The sequence below is a fragment of the Myotis lucifugus genome, unplaced genomic scaffold, assembly GCF_000147115.1.
Source record: "Myotis lucifugus unplaced genomic scaffold, Myoluc2.0 scaffold_203, whole genome shotgun sequence".
NCBI lineage: Eukaryota > Metazoa > Chordata > Mammalia > Chiroptera > Vespertilionidae > Myotis > Myotis lucifugus.
This window is the reverse complement of record NW_005871251.1, coordinates 1449740-1466229: the sequence shown is the minus strand read 5'-3', so window position 1 is coordinate 1466229 and position 16490 is coordinate 1449740. Positions and strand designations below refer to the sequence as shown.

At 42.9% G+C, this 16490-nt stretch overlaps 1 protein-coding gene across 4 annotated transcripts in view; it reads left to right on the top strand.

Moving 5' to 3' along the window:
• The window catches only part of WDR3 (WD repeat domain 3), a 30326-nt gene that overhangs the window by 11721 nt on the left and 2115 nt on the right, over positions 1 to 16490 (top strand). For all 4 annotated transcript variants that reach the window (XM_006097478.3, XM_023761246.1, XM_023761244.1 and 1 more), the window contains 17 exons: positions 315 to 412; positions 1465 to 1572; positions 2095 to 2325; positions 4578 to 4671; positions 6439 to 6540; positions 8085 to 8170; positions 8333 to 8468; positions 9572 to 9628; positions 10670 to 10770; positions 10984 to 11095; positions 11229 to 11363; positions 11647 to 11697; positions 12164 to 12229; positions 12715 to 12807; positions 13279 to 13326; positions 13946 to 13989; positions 15366 to 15494. In XM_006097478.3, the coding sequence (XP_006097540.1) occupies positions 315 to 412; positions 1465 to 1572; positions 2095 to 2325; positions 4578 to 4671; positions 6439 to 6540; positions 8085 to 8170; positions 8333 to 8468; positions 9572 to 9628; positions 10670 to 10770; positions 10984 to 11095; positions 11229 to 11363; positions 11647 to 11697; positions 12164 to 12229; positions 12715 to 12807; positions 13279 to 13326; positions 13946 to 13989; positions 15366 to 15494 (1691 nt within the window). The remainder of the gene's footprint in view (positions 1 to 314; positions 413 to 1464; positions 1573 to 2094; positions 2326 to 4577; positions 4672 to 6438; positions 6541 to 8084; positions 8171 to 8332; positions 8469 to 9571; positions 9629 to 10669; positions 10771 to 10983; positions 11096 to 11228; positions 11364 to 11646; positions 11698 to 12163; positions 12230 to 12714; positions 12808 to 13278; positions 13327 to 13945; positions 13990 to 15365; positions 15495 to 16490) is intronic.

Below are 16490 nucleotides of genomic sequence, written 5' to 3'. Positions count from 1 at the left end.
TGATGATACTATAATCCCGAGCTTCTGTCAGCCACCACATTAATGATGGCTGTTATGTTCTTACGAGCAGCCATTTATTACATGCTTGCTTTCCTAAGCAGTCTCAAAGCATTAACTCTTACTTAGTCTTTAGAGCAGTGTTCTGAGTAGGAGGTGGTGTTCCCCCTTCACAGATGAGACATTGAACCCAGAAAGATTAAGTTGTCCAAGGTGATACAACTAATAAGGGAAGAAAAGGAAACGGGTTTAGTTCTTACTGAGAAAAAGCTAGCTGACAAATTGCCCATCCTGGACTCAGCCTTTTGTCTTTCTAGGGAACTGATTCTGTGCTGGAAGTGTTCTGCATCCTCTCCAGAGAGGAGATTCAGAAGAAAATGGATAAGAAGATGAAGAAGGCCAGAAAGAAAGCCAGGTGTGTTTCCTTATACTTACTAATAGTCAGGTATCCTGGGTGGGCCCACATAGTACCCATAGAGAACTGGATTAAGGAAATATTTACTCTATTTCCAGTTACTGTTAAAAGCTAGATGTTGAGGCATGCTGGTAGTCCAAGTTTACATTTCTGCTCTTTAGTACAGCTTTTTAACTCTTGCATTCCAGTCTTGAACTCAGAGCCACACAGAGCTAGACAGATTTTTAAAAATCACTTTAAATGACTTAAATTCCCAGAGGGCAGCCCTGTGTCTTCAGTGACAGCAGCCTGTACAGAAGGAAGCAGGTTGCACGATGCTCACCTGTGGGACTGTGAGAAGGAAGGCTGGTTGGACAGTCATGCAATTGAAGTCTGGAGGCTGTGTAACCCTGAAATAGGACATTATAGTCATAGAAATTGGTTCCTCAATGGTTGAAACTTACCACGTCTCAAAGAAATAAAAAGTCATCTGACTTGGCGACTCTTTTGAGATCTCTGGTTCATTTGACGTGATTGGATTGAATTTTTTTAAAAATCCAGGTTAATGGATTTTCTAAAATGTCCTGAAGTTAGAAAAATTTACCAGATACATTTCAGTGGAATAGTTCAAATTACAGAGACTTGTCCATTTTTAAAAAAATATATTTTTATTGATTTCAGAGAGGAAAGGAGAGGGAGAGAGAATCATTGATTGGCTGTCTCCTACACAACCCCCCACTGGGGATCAAGCCTGCAACCCGGGCATGTGCCCTTGATAGGAATCGAACCCAGACCCTTTAGCCCGCATGCTGACGTTCTCTCCACTGAGCCAAACCAGCTAGGGTGAGCCCGTTTTTTGAGAGAACCCCTTAAATGCAGTAATACTTTACATTTGTGACGCTGCAATGCACAGAGCATTTCTCCATCCACTACATTTGTAGTTCTCACAGTCATCCTGTATGGTTATGTGCCTCTCCCAAGGTCACACAGGCTGTGAGTCTCAGAGCCAGAACTTGACTCAACTAGTAGCAAAGCTGCTGGAAAAGTGGTAGCATGAGTTTGTTTCCCTCTAGATTAAACTCTGGCAAAGGGGAGGAGGAAGACCTTGAAGTCAGTGTTGAAATGACTCTGCAAGATGAAATCCAGCGGGTGACAAACATCAAAACATCTGCCAAAATCAAGTGAGTACGCGTGCAGTGTGTGAAGTATCTGAGGAGTTCCTGCGGTGTTGTAGGAACAGCGAGCGGCAGCGTTGTATTGACTTGGTTACGCAATTTGTGAGCGGCCTGTACGAATTGTGTATTTGGAGACAGTGATCGTGGGATGCCTGTGTCACACTCAGCTCCCGCTCCCTCATAGCGGGCACACTAACTCGTCATGTCATTTTAGTTTTCCCTTTCATCTATTTGATTACTATTCTTTCCTGCTGCCAATTTAAAAGAAAAATGTATTCCACCTATGCCGAAAGGATTTGAGGTCACTTACAAAAGATACACAGGAACAACATATATGCCAGGTCCAGTGATTAAGCCCAGATTTCTTAAAAGCTTATACTCAACTAGTATCCAATACTCAGAGTTCTCTTACATGTAAAATTCTTTACACTTGTTCACACTCGTATAGATTCAGGACGCTGCAAAGCCTTTGTCCTAGAAAAAGTTAACTGTGGGAGCTGAGACGTTTATGAATATTTCCACATGCAGATCCTTTGACCTGATCCTCTCACCTCAAGGGGAGTTAAAGGCTGTCTTCCTGCTGCAGAACAACTTGGTGGAATTATATTCACTGAACCCATCAGCGCCTGCACCTCAGCCTGTGAGGACGAGCAGGGTCACCCTCGGGGGCCATCGCAGTGACGTGCGGACTTTGTCCTTCAGCTCGGACAATATCGCTGTCCTTTCCGCGGCAGCCGACTCCATTAAGATTTGGAACAGGTTTGTGAAATGATCTTTCGGTAGCTTTATCCAGCAGTGTTTTCTTCCCTTTGAATAATTCTTAATGCTCTTCATGGTTAGTTATTAGTTTCTTAAGGCCTTAAAGACAGTTCCATCCAAATGTATCTTCAGTGTTTTTTGAGCGTATATCTGTGGGGTTTAGGAAAAGTTGCCTTTTTGTTCCATGCAAAAAAAATTCAAACTTGTTCCATGTATGAAAGCTACAAGCTTCATGCTGGAGAGAAACAAACATACTGCCTACTTCTTAAATTCAGGTAGGCTCTTCGTGCTGTCCAGTAATGCCACTTTACTGCTTCACTCCTCACTTTGCTGGGTGACTCACACCTTTTCTCAAGCACCTTTAAGCTGGTGACCTTGCTTCCTACTTCACTGGAAAAGTGGAAACTTCTAGAAAACGTTCATATGCCTCCATTACACCTGCCACACTCAGAACGTCTTCATATTATCCAGGTTTCTGCCCTTCTTCACAGTGCTGTGTTAGGGCTTCTAACAAAATTAATCATCATTTGTGTGTGAGAGTGTTTCTCATCTCCTTTCTCGCAGATTTCTTCCTCCTGCGTCATCAGTTTCCCTTTCCATCGGCCATTCCATCAGCATACAGATGGGCTATACTCTCTTCCACCTTAAAAGAAGTAATAACCCTGTCTCATGCTCCTCTTTCCATTCAGCTCCCCATCTGCTTGCTCATCTCCATGCTGTCTGCATCTGTCTCCATGAGGCTTTACCCCCACCGTGTCGCCAAAACCGCTCTTGTCACCAAATCAGAGATCTTGTTTCTAAACCCAGCAACCTGTGAGCTGCATTTGACACTCTCTCTCTGAATTGATCACTTTCTCTTTGAAACACTTTCTTTGATTTTTATTACTTCCTCTTCTGGCTGTTTTTTGTTAGTCTTTTCTGGATCCTTCTTACCTTTCGTGTTGGAATGCTTCACGGGGGAGTCCTTGGAACTTTTCTGTGTCCACTCACTCTATGTGACCTCTAGTCACACCTTTCTCTGTGCTGGTGACACAGAAGGTTATATCTCTAGCCTTAGCCTCTCCCTCCCCATCAGGCCCATTTATCCAAATGCTTTGTTTGTGTCACCACTTGGATGTCTAGTAAGCTTCTCAAATTTTTATATATCCCGAACCAGACTTGTGATCTTCATTTCTTCAACAATTTTCCCACCCGCTTCTTAGAGACTTCCCCATCTTAGTACATAATTATTTCCTTCCCGTTGTTCTGGCCCCAAATCCTTGTGGACATTCTTGATTCTCTCTCATAACCCATGTCCAGTTCATTAGCAAATTCTTTACCTTCAAAATGTACCCAAATCCAGCCATCTCATCACCTGCCCTGCCTGTACCCGATTCACACCATCATCTCTCCTCTGGACTGTTGAAATAGCTTCCTGACTGGTACCCCCGTAGTCCATTCTCAACACAGCAGCCACGGCAGTCTGTGTGGGAGTTATGTCACTTCCAGTAGCTCCATCTCACTCCAACTTGAAACCAAAGCCCTTCCAGACCTCATCTCTCACTGCTGCCCCGTCTGCTCCCCTGGAGCCTCACTGGCTTTTTTGTTCTCCCTTCAACACAAGAACATGCCTGTGTCATGGCTTCTGTGCTCCCTGTTCTTTCTGCCTGGAACCACCTTCCCCTTTCTCCATCTTCTCATCAAAGGGCAGTCCTGCTACCCTCCCCCACCCTTGCACTCTGCACACATACAGGCCCCCTACCCCCAGCTTTGTGTTTCTCCATAGCACCTGCTACCACCTGTACCAGGTAGACCAACATTTATCTGTCTCATTCCTAAAGAATGCTAAGCTTTATGAGATCCTGGCGCTCAGTAAATGTTTGATGGATGAAATGGGCATTTGATATATATTTGTTGAATGGATGTTTATGGTCCAATAAATGAACTTATAGGGATAGATAGAAATAAGCTAATTTGACTTGCAATCCTGAGCTCACTTCTGTGTAGTGGCAGGTGGGTCTCTGAGCCAGCAGATGCTTTTTCTGCCTGCTGTTGTCTAATCTCTGCTCCTCAAGACGAGGAGGCTCCTGCAATGAAAACAAGCTTTTCTCCCTTGACTACAACTGGGTCTGAGCCAGGGTTCTTCGGGCTTTGTCCTCTCTCACGTTGATCGCTTTGTGTGTCTAAGTGTGCATTGAACACACACCCTGACGTCTAAGGTGGGGAGGCAGGTTCTCTTCACAAACATTTATGTTCCGCCTTCTCTCTCTCAGGTCTACACTGCAGTGTATCCGCACAATGACCTGCGAATATGCGCTTTGCTCATTCTTTGTACCTGGTGATAGGCAGGTGGTCATCGGAACAAAGGTAAATCGGGATTTTTTTCTTGGATTTTGGTGTCTATCCTACTCAGTATTCGAAAAGGTGTTTGAGAAACCTGGCTTTTTTAGCATAGTGGAAGTGTGTTAGAGCTGGATAACATGAGGGTGTTCATTATCCCTGTTTTGAGGGTTTTGCTTTGTTTCTAAGAAATCAAACCTTATGTCAATTATGTGGAAGACAAAGTCACGCCCTGAGATAACTCACTAACATTTTGGTGGTCAGGCTTTTCTGCATCTTTTTGAGCACATATGTAATTGTGATTTGAGAAGACTAATGATAAATACATTAAGTACCTAGCTTCATGCTTGGCAGATAGAAGCTTCAGTAAAAACCTGACCAAGGCCTCATTCCCAGCTGCTCATCAGATTGGGGGATACCATGTGGGAATGAGCAGATGTGGATTTGGAGTCAGAATCTCTCCCTTAAGAAATGGGTAATTTGGAGCAAGTCCCATAACTTCTCTTAGAGTTTCCTTATCTCTATAATGGGATCATGAGGCTTGCTTCTGACAGCTTTCCCCCCAGATGAACCTCGGTTTGATCCCACCCAGCCCTTCCACTCACTGGCTATGAGGCCTTTGGGCAAGTTACTTAACCATGTAAGCCTTGGTTTTCTCATGCAAAATGGTGTAAATAACCTGGCTCACAGCATGCTACTAATAAGAGCTGGTACCTTAAGTAGCAATAATGAGTAGGAGTGAGAATAAATGGAGTAAGGTCTATGTAATGTTTTGAAAAGTGCTTTGCAAGTGTTTGTCATTTTTATCTCCATAAACCAGGGCCATGTGTGCATGATTATTTTTAGAAAACCTGTGTAACACAATGGATATCCTTTGCCCAGCACAAAGTGACAAATAAGCTGGAGAGATCATGGGGTCATTGTCAGGGAAAGAGCATTAAATTCAATTAAAAGTCTCCCTCATTTTTCATTCTTCTAACAAATATTCATCTGCCATTTGCTGTTGAGAGACAATTTTGCAAATGCCTTTCAAGGCTACCTGTATGACTAAAATACAACCCCTAGCCTAGCCTCTGTGCTAGGCAGATAATGTACATTATCTCATTGAATCCCCACAACAGTGTAGAAAGGTGGGCTTTTACAGATTTAAAAAACGGGTCCATAAAGATGACTTCACCAACAGTCACTGAGTTGGAAAGAGGCAGCCCTGGGACTCCAGTCTCCACCTCATGCTCTTCCCAGCGGGCGTGCAGAAGCTCAGAGCAGATTTTGCCGCTGTGTGTGGTCCCTGTTGGCACTGTGGTCGTGGCTTACACAGGGTCCTGAGCAAGCATGGCCGATGTTTCTAAGCTGCTACAATGTTTTTAGGTTCATTGCTCACCCTAGCATGGTAGGTAGATTATCAGTGTAGGGTAGAGAGGAAACCAAGGCTAGATGGGGAAGGGTTGGTTAAGCCAGTTCCACAGACGTAGTCCACTTACAGGACTGATTCCAGGTTTGCCATGTGCTGTTAGGGTTATTCTGATTGGCCTGTGGCCATGATGTTTACCTTTTGAAGATGGGGAACCAATGAAAATGGCAGGAGTACTACAGGAATATCCACCCTGCCAGGGTTAACTCCACACGTCAGCAGGGGTTTCGTTGCGTTGATTTGGGTAGGAGTACAGAGCATGGGGTGGAGCCCATTTCCAAGCAGCCGCAGTGTTGCTGCTTGGCGGTGAAGTCTTTCCTGCCCCGCGCAGGCAGGAGTAGTGGGTGTGCTGCTCAGAGCTGTGCTCGTTCTGTCGCCCACAGACAGGACGGCTGCAGCTGTATGACTTGGCCTCGGGGACGCTGCTGGAGACCGTGGATGCCCATGACGGCGCTCTGTGGTCCATGTCTCTCTCTCCAGACCAGGTAACGTACAGATGTTCACATCTGGACTTCAGGACTCTGCTGCATCTCCCATTTCTTCTGTCAGGTTTCACTGCTGCCTAATAGATTTCTCTCAGGGTTTCTTTAACGAAAGCATGTTTAGTCTAATCTTTCAATTTCCTGTGTGATGTCCTAGATGTCATTGTGAAATGAGTCCTTGTTCAGCTGCTCTCAGTCATCGGTTACATGTCATCACATTCCTTACCTTCATGGTTTTCTGCCAGTGCTTTATGATACTTCTTAAGAGGACAGTTCCTTGGGCAGCGCAGTGCAGAGGGTAGAGTAGGCTCTCCTCCCCTTTTAGTCCATTCATCTGTGACTAAGTCTAGTGTTTTAGCAGATAAGTTGGCCCTTACGAGTCATTCACGGCGGGCTTCCTTCAGAGGCATCACCCTCCATGAGGTGCAGTGGCTAAGAACATTGTGAGGTATTATTTTAAAATACCTTAAGAGATTGTGGCCCATTCATTTGCATACTCTGAATGGTGGTGAATCTTCATTCGTTGAATGTAGACATTTTTGGAAAAAACAATCTGGATTTTAGAGTGGGTAATGCTGTTGGAGTCAGAATGCAGCAGCAGCATGTAAATTTTAAATGGTTACACCATCTTGCATTTGTACAGTGGTCTATCTCTTCCAAAATATTTTCACATCCATTATGCAGATTATTGTTATTTTTTTAAATATATTTTATTGATTTTCCACAGAGAGGAAGGGAGAGGGATAGAGAGTTAGAAACATCGATGAAAGAGAAACATCGATCAGCTGCCTCCTGCATATCCTCCACTGGGGATGTGCCCGCAGCCGAGGCACACGCCCTTGACCGGAATCGAACCCGGGACCCTTGAGTCCGCAGGCCGGCGCTCTATCCACTGAGCCAAACCGGTCAGGGCAGATTATTGTTATTTTTGCGATGACTTCGTAAACTAGGTGGTCTTTATCACCACGGCAACAGTAAGCGTCACTGTAAAGTTGTTTCCTGTTACAAATCTCTGAATTGGCCGACCAGATGCTTGAAATTGTTTCTACCTCTGTGTGGTGGACACTGCACCAGCTCTGCAATGGGATGAGGCTAATTGTCTTGATACTGGGAAGCGATTTTAACATATTTTAAGCAGCGATAGTGTAGGGATACATTTATGCTCTTAGGTGAATACTGTGAACAAACTTACTTAGGTGATCCAGTCTGTTTATCTATGGAACTGCTTTACTACTTAGTAGCAGATTCCTTAGACTGTTGCCTTCTCAGGTGGAGTACAAGCCCCCAACGCTTACTGCGTCTTTCCTCCTGATGCCGAACGGAAGTATAACTAGGACTTTCCACTAGTTGTCATCTGTCATTTGTGTCACTAGGAATTCTCAAATACGGTCTGAAGCAGCAGCCCCTAAAGAGATTGAGGGAGTTAGAAACCACATTTAGTTCTTATCTCATGCCATTGAAGACAAATGGTCTTTATACTATTTTGGTATCTTATCCAGGTTTCTGTGCTAAAATTCTTTTTAATTGGGATGTCATTTGGTTTTCAGCGTGGCTTTGTGACAGGTGGTGCAGATAAGTCTGTCAAGTTCTGGGACTTTGAGTTGGTGAAAGATGAAAATAGTACCCAGAAGAGGTGAGTAGACATTTTTTATTTTCCTCCATTTCTTGGACTGAAAGTGGGAACTCACTGAATGGACTTTTGAGTATTTCTCTTGAGCTCCAGAGTTTTTTGGCATTTTCGTCTGCCTTTGTAAGGCACTCATTGTTTTTTTCTGGGTGATTTCTGTGATGCTAGGCTTTCTGTGAAGCAAACCCGAACCCTGCAGCTGGATGAAGAAGTTCTGAGTGTCAGGTACTCACCCCATCAGAACCTGTTGGCTGTGTCTTTGCTGGACTGCACTGTGAAGATTTTCTATGTCGACACCTTAAAGGTACCGTGGTCATGCCTTACTCCCTTTCTTACTGGCCTGGGTGGAGATTGAAAGAAGTGGCCGTGTGCCCTGACCAGTTTGGCTCGGTGGATAGAGCATCAGCCTGCGGACTGAAGGATCCCAGGTTCGATTCCGGTCAAGGGCATGTACCTTGGTTGCAGGCATATCCCCAGTAAGTGGGTGTGCAGGAGGCAGCTGATCGATGTTTCTGACTCTCTATCCCTCTCTCTTCCTCTCTCTGAAAAATCAATATAATATATATTTTTTTAAAAAGCAGTGGCCTTGTGCCTGGCCAGTGTAGCTCAGTGATTGAGTGTTGACCTATGAACCCAGGAGGTCATGGTTCTATTCCCGGTCAGGGCACATGTCTGGGTTGCAGGCTCGAGCCCCAGTGGGAGGCGTGCAGGAGGCAACCAATCAATGACTTTATCTCATCATTGATGTTTATCTCTCTCCTTCTCCCTTCCTCTCTGAAATTAATAAAAATATATTTAAAAAAAGAAGAAGTGGCCTTGAGTGCCCAACAGGAGCATATTTCTAAAAACTTGTATCAAACATTGTAGGTGCCCTAGGAAAGCCAAAAGAGTTTTAAAAGAGTCTTCTGGTTTATAGCTTTTGTTTAAAGTAAGTTATATTGCATATGTTCAGAAAATCCTGTCCTAGCCAGTAGTTTTCAGGGGCGTTGCTGGGTGTCCTGGGCAGTGATTCCACACTTGGCTTTATATCAGGGTCTTTGTGTTGCTTTAACAATACAGTTTACTGGGCCCTACCCGCAGGGTTGAACCTGGGAATGGTGTGAAGTAAGTGCCCCAGGGTCTCTCCAGCTGAGCGATCCAGAGACCATCTCTGCTGTGTACAAGGGGGGCAGGAGGCTTCCGGGCCTCCCGCTCCACTGGGGCTGCCCTGTCCTTGGCAAGGGCATGCTGGGTATGAAGCGAGACGGGTGCGGCTGCCAGCAGGGGTTTGCTTTTGCGAATAAACACATAAGGTGACCCAGACAGTGTTAGCATTGGATTTTGAAGTTATATTTTAGATTAACGTAATAAATTATGCCTGTATTTTATAGACAAACATGAATTATTTATATTCTTTTTTATGTTTAGTTTTTTCTCTCACTGTATGGACACAAACTGCCTGTTATATGCATGGACATCTCTTATGTAAGTAAAATTTAAATAGTATCTCAGTAACAAGTTATTTTTCTAAAGCATTTTCTTAGTTCTTGGCTTGATAGGTCATTTTAGAATATTTATTTTTCATTCTGTTGTATATCTCCCCCCGACCCAAAAGCAAAATAATATATATTATATTCATACATATATATATAAAGTGTATATATATACATATATAAACATTGAAGTATCATATATATACATATATATGATATTTTAATGTTTTCAGAATATTTTCACAAATTAATCCTCATAACTAGCTCCCTGTTGTGGATTCCTTAAATAATATTTTGTGTAAAATACTATAATTGATAGAGCGCCCTAACATACAAAAGACTTTAAAAAGGCACCCCCTTTGCTTTGAAAGCAGGTAAGGAAGATGGGCCTTAGCTTTCTTATGTGGATATCCAGGTATTTTCCACTCTGTAAACTTAGTCTCTTGACCAGAATCCTATCTTTGCAATGTCTAGTTGTGATTAGGGTGGCGATATATACTTAAAAACAACATCCAGTCGGTATGAAAGGCGTGGGCCTGTGCTTGAGTGAGCAAGTTAACAGAACAAGTTGGTGCTAAAAAAGATTTCCGATTTTCTTGTTAACAGCCATTTGAACTAGGCATTGAAATAGGAAGAGGAGAGAGAAATGTGATAGGGAACATGGCAAGGTCCCAACATTCTAGTAGATACTTCTCTCGTTCTTTCCTTCTCTCTCCCTCTCTTCGCCCAAATTCTGTAGCAGATTAGAGGTTCTTTTTCCTACCTACTTAACAGGTCAATAGACAATCTCCACCAAGGCACAACACAGCCCTGTAGCCGTGCAGAAACATTGAAGCTTTTGCTTAACAAGTTTTTAAGTAGGTTTGCGGATAAAGGCAAAGTAGGTGCTCTTGGTAGAGAAATGGGGTTGCTTTCTTGGCATTGATTTTCATGTTTTGGAGAGAGTGGGTTAAGTGTTCTGGTAGCTTGTCTTTCTCTACTTTACAGAGTCAGATAATCAAGTGAAGCGATGTGTTTCCTCTCTTCCTCTTAGGACGGAGCACTGATAGCAACCGGCTCTGCCGACAGGAATGTGAAAATCTGGGGTTTGGACTTCGGGGACTGCCACAAGTCTCTCTTTGCACACGACGACAGGTGGGCGCAGTCTTTTCAGAGACTCCCTTTCAGTCGCCTGTACCATTTCCCTTGAGCATGTGTCTATGTTTAGTGTCTCAGATCGTCATACATTTAAAATTCTAAAGTATAAGTAAGACACTCTAGGACTAGCTATTCAAAAGCTATTGATGTATGTAAGACTCTGAATAATGTGGACTTGGATGACATTTGAATACTCTTCTCGCCTTTCAGTGTGATGTACCTACAGTTTGTCCCCAAGTCTCACCTCTTCTTCACCGCCGGGAAAGACCGGAAGATAAAGCAGTGGGACGCGGACAACTTTGAGCACATACAGACTCTGGAGGTAACCCGCCTGCTTGCTGGCTTGGGACTGAAGTACTTCAAAGACTGGGTGCTGGCTCCCCTAATGTGAGCAGGTAGCCATCTGTGAGTAACATTCTGACTCCCGGTTGGGGGTTTGTTTTTCCTCTCTCCAGGGGCACCACCAGGAGATATGGTGCTTGGCTGTAAGCCCCAATGGAGACTATGTCGTGTCATCGTCCCATGACAAGTCTCTGAGACTTTGGGAGAGAACAAGGGAGCCTCTTATTCTTGAGGAGGAGAGGGAAATGGTAAGGACTTGGGCCTGGTTACAAATGCCCTGGTGGGTGTCTGACACGCTATCCCCACCCAAGTTCTCTGTCTGGTGTAGTCACCCCTCAGGCAGTGCAAGTCCAAGGACGCCTGAGATGGGGGATGTTCCCACGACGACTGCCACCTTTCAGCAGCCGGGCAGAGGCGAGGCCACAGGGATTAGACTTTAAAGCAGCAGCTCCTCACTGTCTCCTCCTCATTTCACTTTGCATAGAGACCATGTTTCTTCCTTCAGATTAATTTCTGTCTGTGTCTTGGCAGCAAAGGGAAGCAGAATATGAGGAGAGTGTGGCCAAAGAAGACCAGCCAGCAGTAAGTAAACTTGGGATCCTGGGATTGTGCCTGTAATTATCTTATTGGAATTTAGCCTAATTTCAAGAATTTCTGAGGGAGTTAGAACTGGGGCAGATGCCGAGGTCATCACCAGCTGAGGTGAGACAGATTATGCGTAGTCCTTTCAGTCAACTGTATTCTGGCTTTTTTTTTTTAGGAGACTTCAGGGAATTATTTCACTATAGAACAAAAATTAAAATCAGGAAAAATTGAGAAGCTGGGTGTTATTTTAAAACATTTGTAGAGAAAAATATTCTTATGATAATACATGTAAAATACTCAACATGGTGTCTGGCCCTTTCTCAGTCCTCAGTGAGTGTAGCTGATGACCAGTATTGTTATTATGAAACCATAGTGCCTGTTCTTTTAGGGCTAGTAGGTTAACTTACTGGCTCTTTAATGCTTGTCAACAGTATTATTCAAGGATCTCTTTGTTTTCTGGCAGGTTCCAGGGGAGACTCAAGGAGAAAATTACTTTACTGGAAAGAAAACTATTGAAACAGTCAAAGCAGTAAGTTGATATAGAATGTAGTACCTCATTTTTTCATAGGATCTGGACTCTTTAGTAAAGTCTTTATCAACCAAATAGTCTTTTGTGGCAAAAAAAAAAAAAAAAAAGATTGATTAAATTTATAGGGAGATCAAAACCCATTTTCCTTCTTTGTAAGAAGGACAGGGGTTGCTGCACCTGTTTGCCTTCTAGAAAGGAAAGCTTGGCCTCCTGAAAGTAGCACCTTTCAGCTGTTCCTGGGGCTGCCCTACCCAGGTGTCCACCTCCATTCTTACCGGAAGCCAGGACACTTAGTCCCTCCCTAGAAATAAAAAGAAAAGAAGGACCAAGGATGCCTTTGCATGCAGTTTGCCACTCTGTTGGCACATCTTTATTAAACTGGGTCAAGCGCTTTGGTGATTTTCCCATCAGGCCCTCCAGGTGCAGTGTTCTGGGATGAAGGAGTGTGTCATGGTGACTTCTGTCCTTTGTCCTCGTCTGTGTAGGCTGAGAGGATCATGGAGGCTGTTGAACTATACCGAGAAGAAACTGCAAAAATGAAAGAACACAAAGCCATTTGTAAAGCTGCAGGGAAAGAGGTAAGATAGCCCATGACGTTACACTCTGGGAGACATTTATAGATAGAGAATTCCTGAGAGGAAAACCATTGTTCAGGACTTACTAACTCAGGTCAGGAAAGAGAGGGATGTAATAGAATTCGTTCTCATTCAAACATTAAAAAGAGCGAATTGAGGAAGTGGGGATGGGGGAAGCTTGGTCTTAATAAACGGGAAGGACAGCAAAGTGAGATTATTGTATTGAGTAGACACTCACGCTCCTACTTTGGTTTGGAGGCAGGGTAACCATGTCAGATTTCTGGTGAAACCTGTTGCCCAAATTCACTCGTAAGCACTATCGAAACTGAAAGGCCTGATGGTTCTTTACACTCTTTCTGTTTGGGGGTCAGTCTTGTCTCTTTCTAAAATGTAAAATACTAGTATCTCCCTGTCTATGACAAGCACTTTCAAAGTCTCATTTTTTAATGACTGGATTTAATAATTTCTTCACAGGTTCCTCTCCCCACCAACCCCATCCTGATGGCTTACGGCAATATCTCTGTGAGTACGTCTAAGTTTCCTCTTGGTCAGTCAGAGGTGAGGGAGGAGGTAATACTTGGTCATTAAAAATCCCTCCTGAAGGGTGGTGTCCTCTATTACTTCGAATTTGTAAAGGACCAGTTTAGTGTAACTTCCAGGTCATCCTTTTTGGTTGGGCTGGCCTGGCATTCTTCAGTTTTCTAGTGCTTATTCATGTTTCATGTCCAAAGCCCTCTGAAGATTCTGTTCATCTAAATGAACTTCGAAATTAATGGTGTGGGAGGAAAAGTTAGTATCAATCAGATACAGGAGAGAGAGGGAGAGTAATGTGCAGTGCAACTACCAACAGTCTCCAGTTCCTTAGAACGTGACTTGCATGTCTCATTCCTCCCAACAGTCCTGTGAGTCAGGGCATCTTCCTTTTACAGACAGGAAACTGGCCTGACTTAGAGCTACAGGTGACGTAGTTGGTAAGTGGCAGAGCTGGATCGTGAACCCAGAGCTGACTAACACTGGGTCCATGCACGTCTTGCCATTTCAGTACACTGTCTCGTGAGAGAGGATCCTGGATTTTAGGAAATGAGAGATTCAGTAGAAACCAGTCAAGACTGTCACTAATACCTTTGTCCTTCCTTTGTAGCCTTCAGCTTACGTGTTGGAGATTTTTAAAGGAATCAAGTCAAGGTGCGTCTCAGTGCACAGTTATTATCACTGGTCAGCTAACAACATTTATTGTGTATCTAAACATGAGATAAGGAGAAATTATAATTGATTCATCATCCTTGTAGGGTTAACTATGTCAAAATTTTGAGGGAAAATAATTTATTATAGTGTTCTTTTTGAAGTAGAGGTAAGAGGCTCTACTTTTAAGGCGAAATGAAGGGTAGTATTACTTTATATTGTAGGTAATGAAATCATCTATATCAAGCATGTCAAACTCGCAGGCTCCATGCTTCGTTTATTTGGCCTGTGTTAGCCTTTGAGTTTGACATGCTTGATCTCTGTAATTCAGTCATAGCAGCAGCTAACATTCTTTGTAGTTTGCTTCTTTGACTTATTTCCTGTGCACATACACAGTTAGAACCATCTTGCATACAATTTTGTATCCTGTCCTTTTTCACAGAATATTTCTTAAGCGTTTACCAAAATCATTGAATTAGTTCAAAATATTCCATTATACAAATAATTACTATTGGAGTTTGCATGTCTTTTGCTATTATCAATATTGCTTCAGTGAACACCTTTTCGTAGAAATCTGTCATTATTTTTCTGAAGGTGATTTTTATCTGATTATTGATGAAGTTAAAATTTTGTAGTTGTTAGCCCTTATTGGTTTTTAATAATTTCTGTGTCTTTTGTCGTATATTTTTGGAATAATGTTTCTTATTTGTGATATCCCTTTTGATTTTACTTGTGAGGTTGAGCTACAATATCTAAATGTGTCTTTTACAAGTAGTAAACAAGAGCCTTCACTAGAGACATGTAACGGGAGCTTAGATCCATGGAGGTGCAGTGCGTTCCTTGGTGGGAAGAGTCTGTGTTTTAAAGGTTTTTTCTTTAACTTACAGTTTTGTGATTCCATTTGAAATCCTCTTGGAATTGCTGAAATGATGCTAGAATTAGTTCAAGAAAAGTAAAACAAATGAAATCAGAGCAACAAGGGGGAGCTATTCCCCTAGATTTAAAAACGTACAAACAAAAACCTGTTAATTGGCAAAATTTAATAGTACAGGGTTGTTGTCAGAATCAGTTGATCATCAAAACAGACTCAGAAGGCCTCAGACTATTATAAGGACTCAATAAAGATGGAATAGTCAACAATAGGCTTTGGAGAAATTGGTTTCTAGAAGAATAAAAAGTTAGATTCTCCTGCTGTGCCATGGACCAAAATGCATCCAATAGATTAAAATATTAAATATAAAAAACAAAACATTGAAAAGAGAACCATCTAGAATATTGAATTTCACTCTAAATGGGTAAGGTCTGTTCAATAAAAGCGGTCGGAAAAATAGCCGAGGAAAGCTTTAAGATGGCTGCGCTGACTGATGCTTTCTCCTCAGTGAGCTGGAAGAGTCGCTGCTGGTGCTGCCTTTCTCCTACGTCCCGGACATCCTGAGACTCTTCAATGAGTTCATCCAGCTGGGCTCTGACGTGGAACTTCTGTGTAGGTGCCTCTTCTTCCTCCTCAGGTAACTCCTTTTCCAGGATAGACCCTGTCTTCTCAGCACAACTGCTCCAGTGGAACCTTCACTGAAGCTGTCACCACTTTGGGATGAAGAAACCGATGTTTGTCACAGAACTTCAGTGCGGCCTGGCGTGAATTATTCCTTGTCCTTGAGAATAGTCAGAGTCAGTTTTGCCCTTAAAACAAGTACTGTGAGGTTAACATTGCTCAGGAATGCTTCGTCAGGCGCCAGGCTGCAGTCCAACAGCCTGGGTCTAAGCAGTTTGCCTCATTTGTAAGTTGAAGTTAATGGTTTTGCCTTGTCCTCCTAACAGCCTTTTCAGGAATAGTGGATTATTTTCCAGCTCTGCAAAGGTACAGATGCAAAGGAGGGCATATATAAAAGAAACTAAATCAGAAAATATGTTCATTAGATTATATTCTCAAATATGAAGAATTCTTATTCATATGTAATTGAGAGGACTATTTACAAAGGCTTAAGAATGTATTACTCTATCTCCCACTCTCTGCCCCTCTGTTTCAAGCTGATAGAACAGAGAACATGAAGAGACAAATTGGACATTCCTTAAAATGCTGTTAGGAGGACAAAATAAAAACTGGTCAGCCAATACCAAGTAGTTCAAAGAAACAGGTATGTTTAGTGAAGTTGGTGAATTGGCCTGTTTTCATGATTCTTAGCCCTCCTCCATACTTTTTCTATTTGGATGTTAGCGAAAGAAGAACAATATATTTACATTGTTCTGTTGCCATATTTAGAATTTGGGGTAAAATGTAAGGACTTAACAGTATTACTAATAATTTCTTGTTGCTGTGGCATATGAACTGTTGAATCAGGATTACTCTCTGTAAAAGAAACACCCTGAATGCCAGCATATCTGATGGTTGTAGGTGGGTACCAGTTACCTCACAGGTAGAGATGGCAGGTCCCAGTCGAAGGCGAGGGTGAGTGGGGTTGAAGGAGCCTGTGCTCATCAAGGTGTCTGGGTCCTCCAGGTCTGAG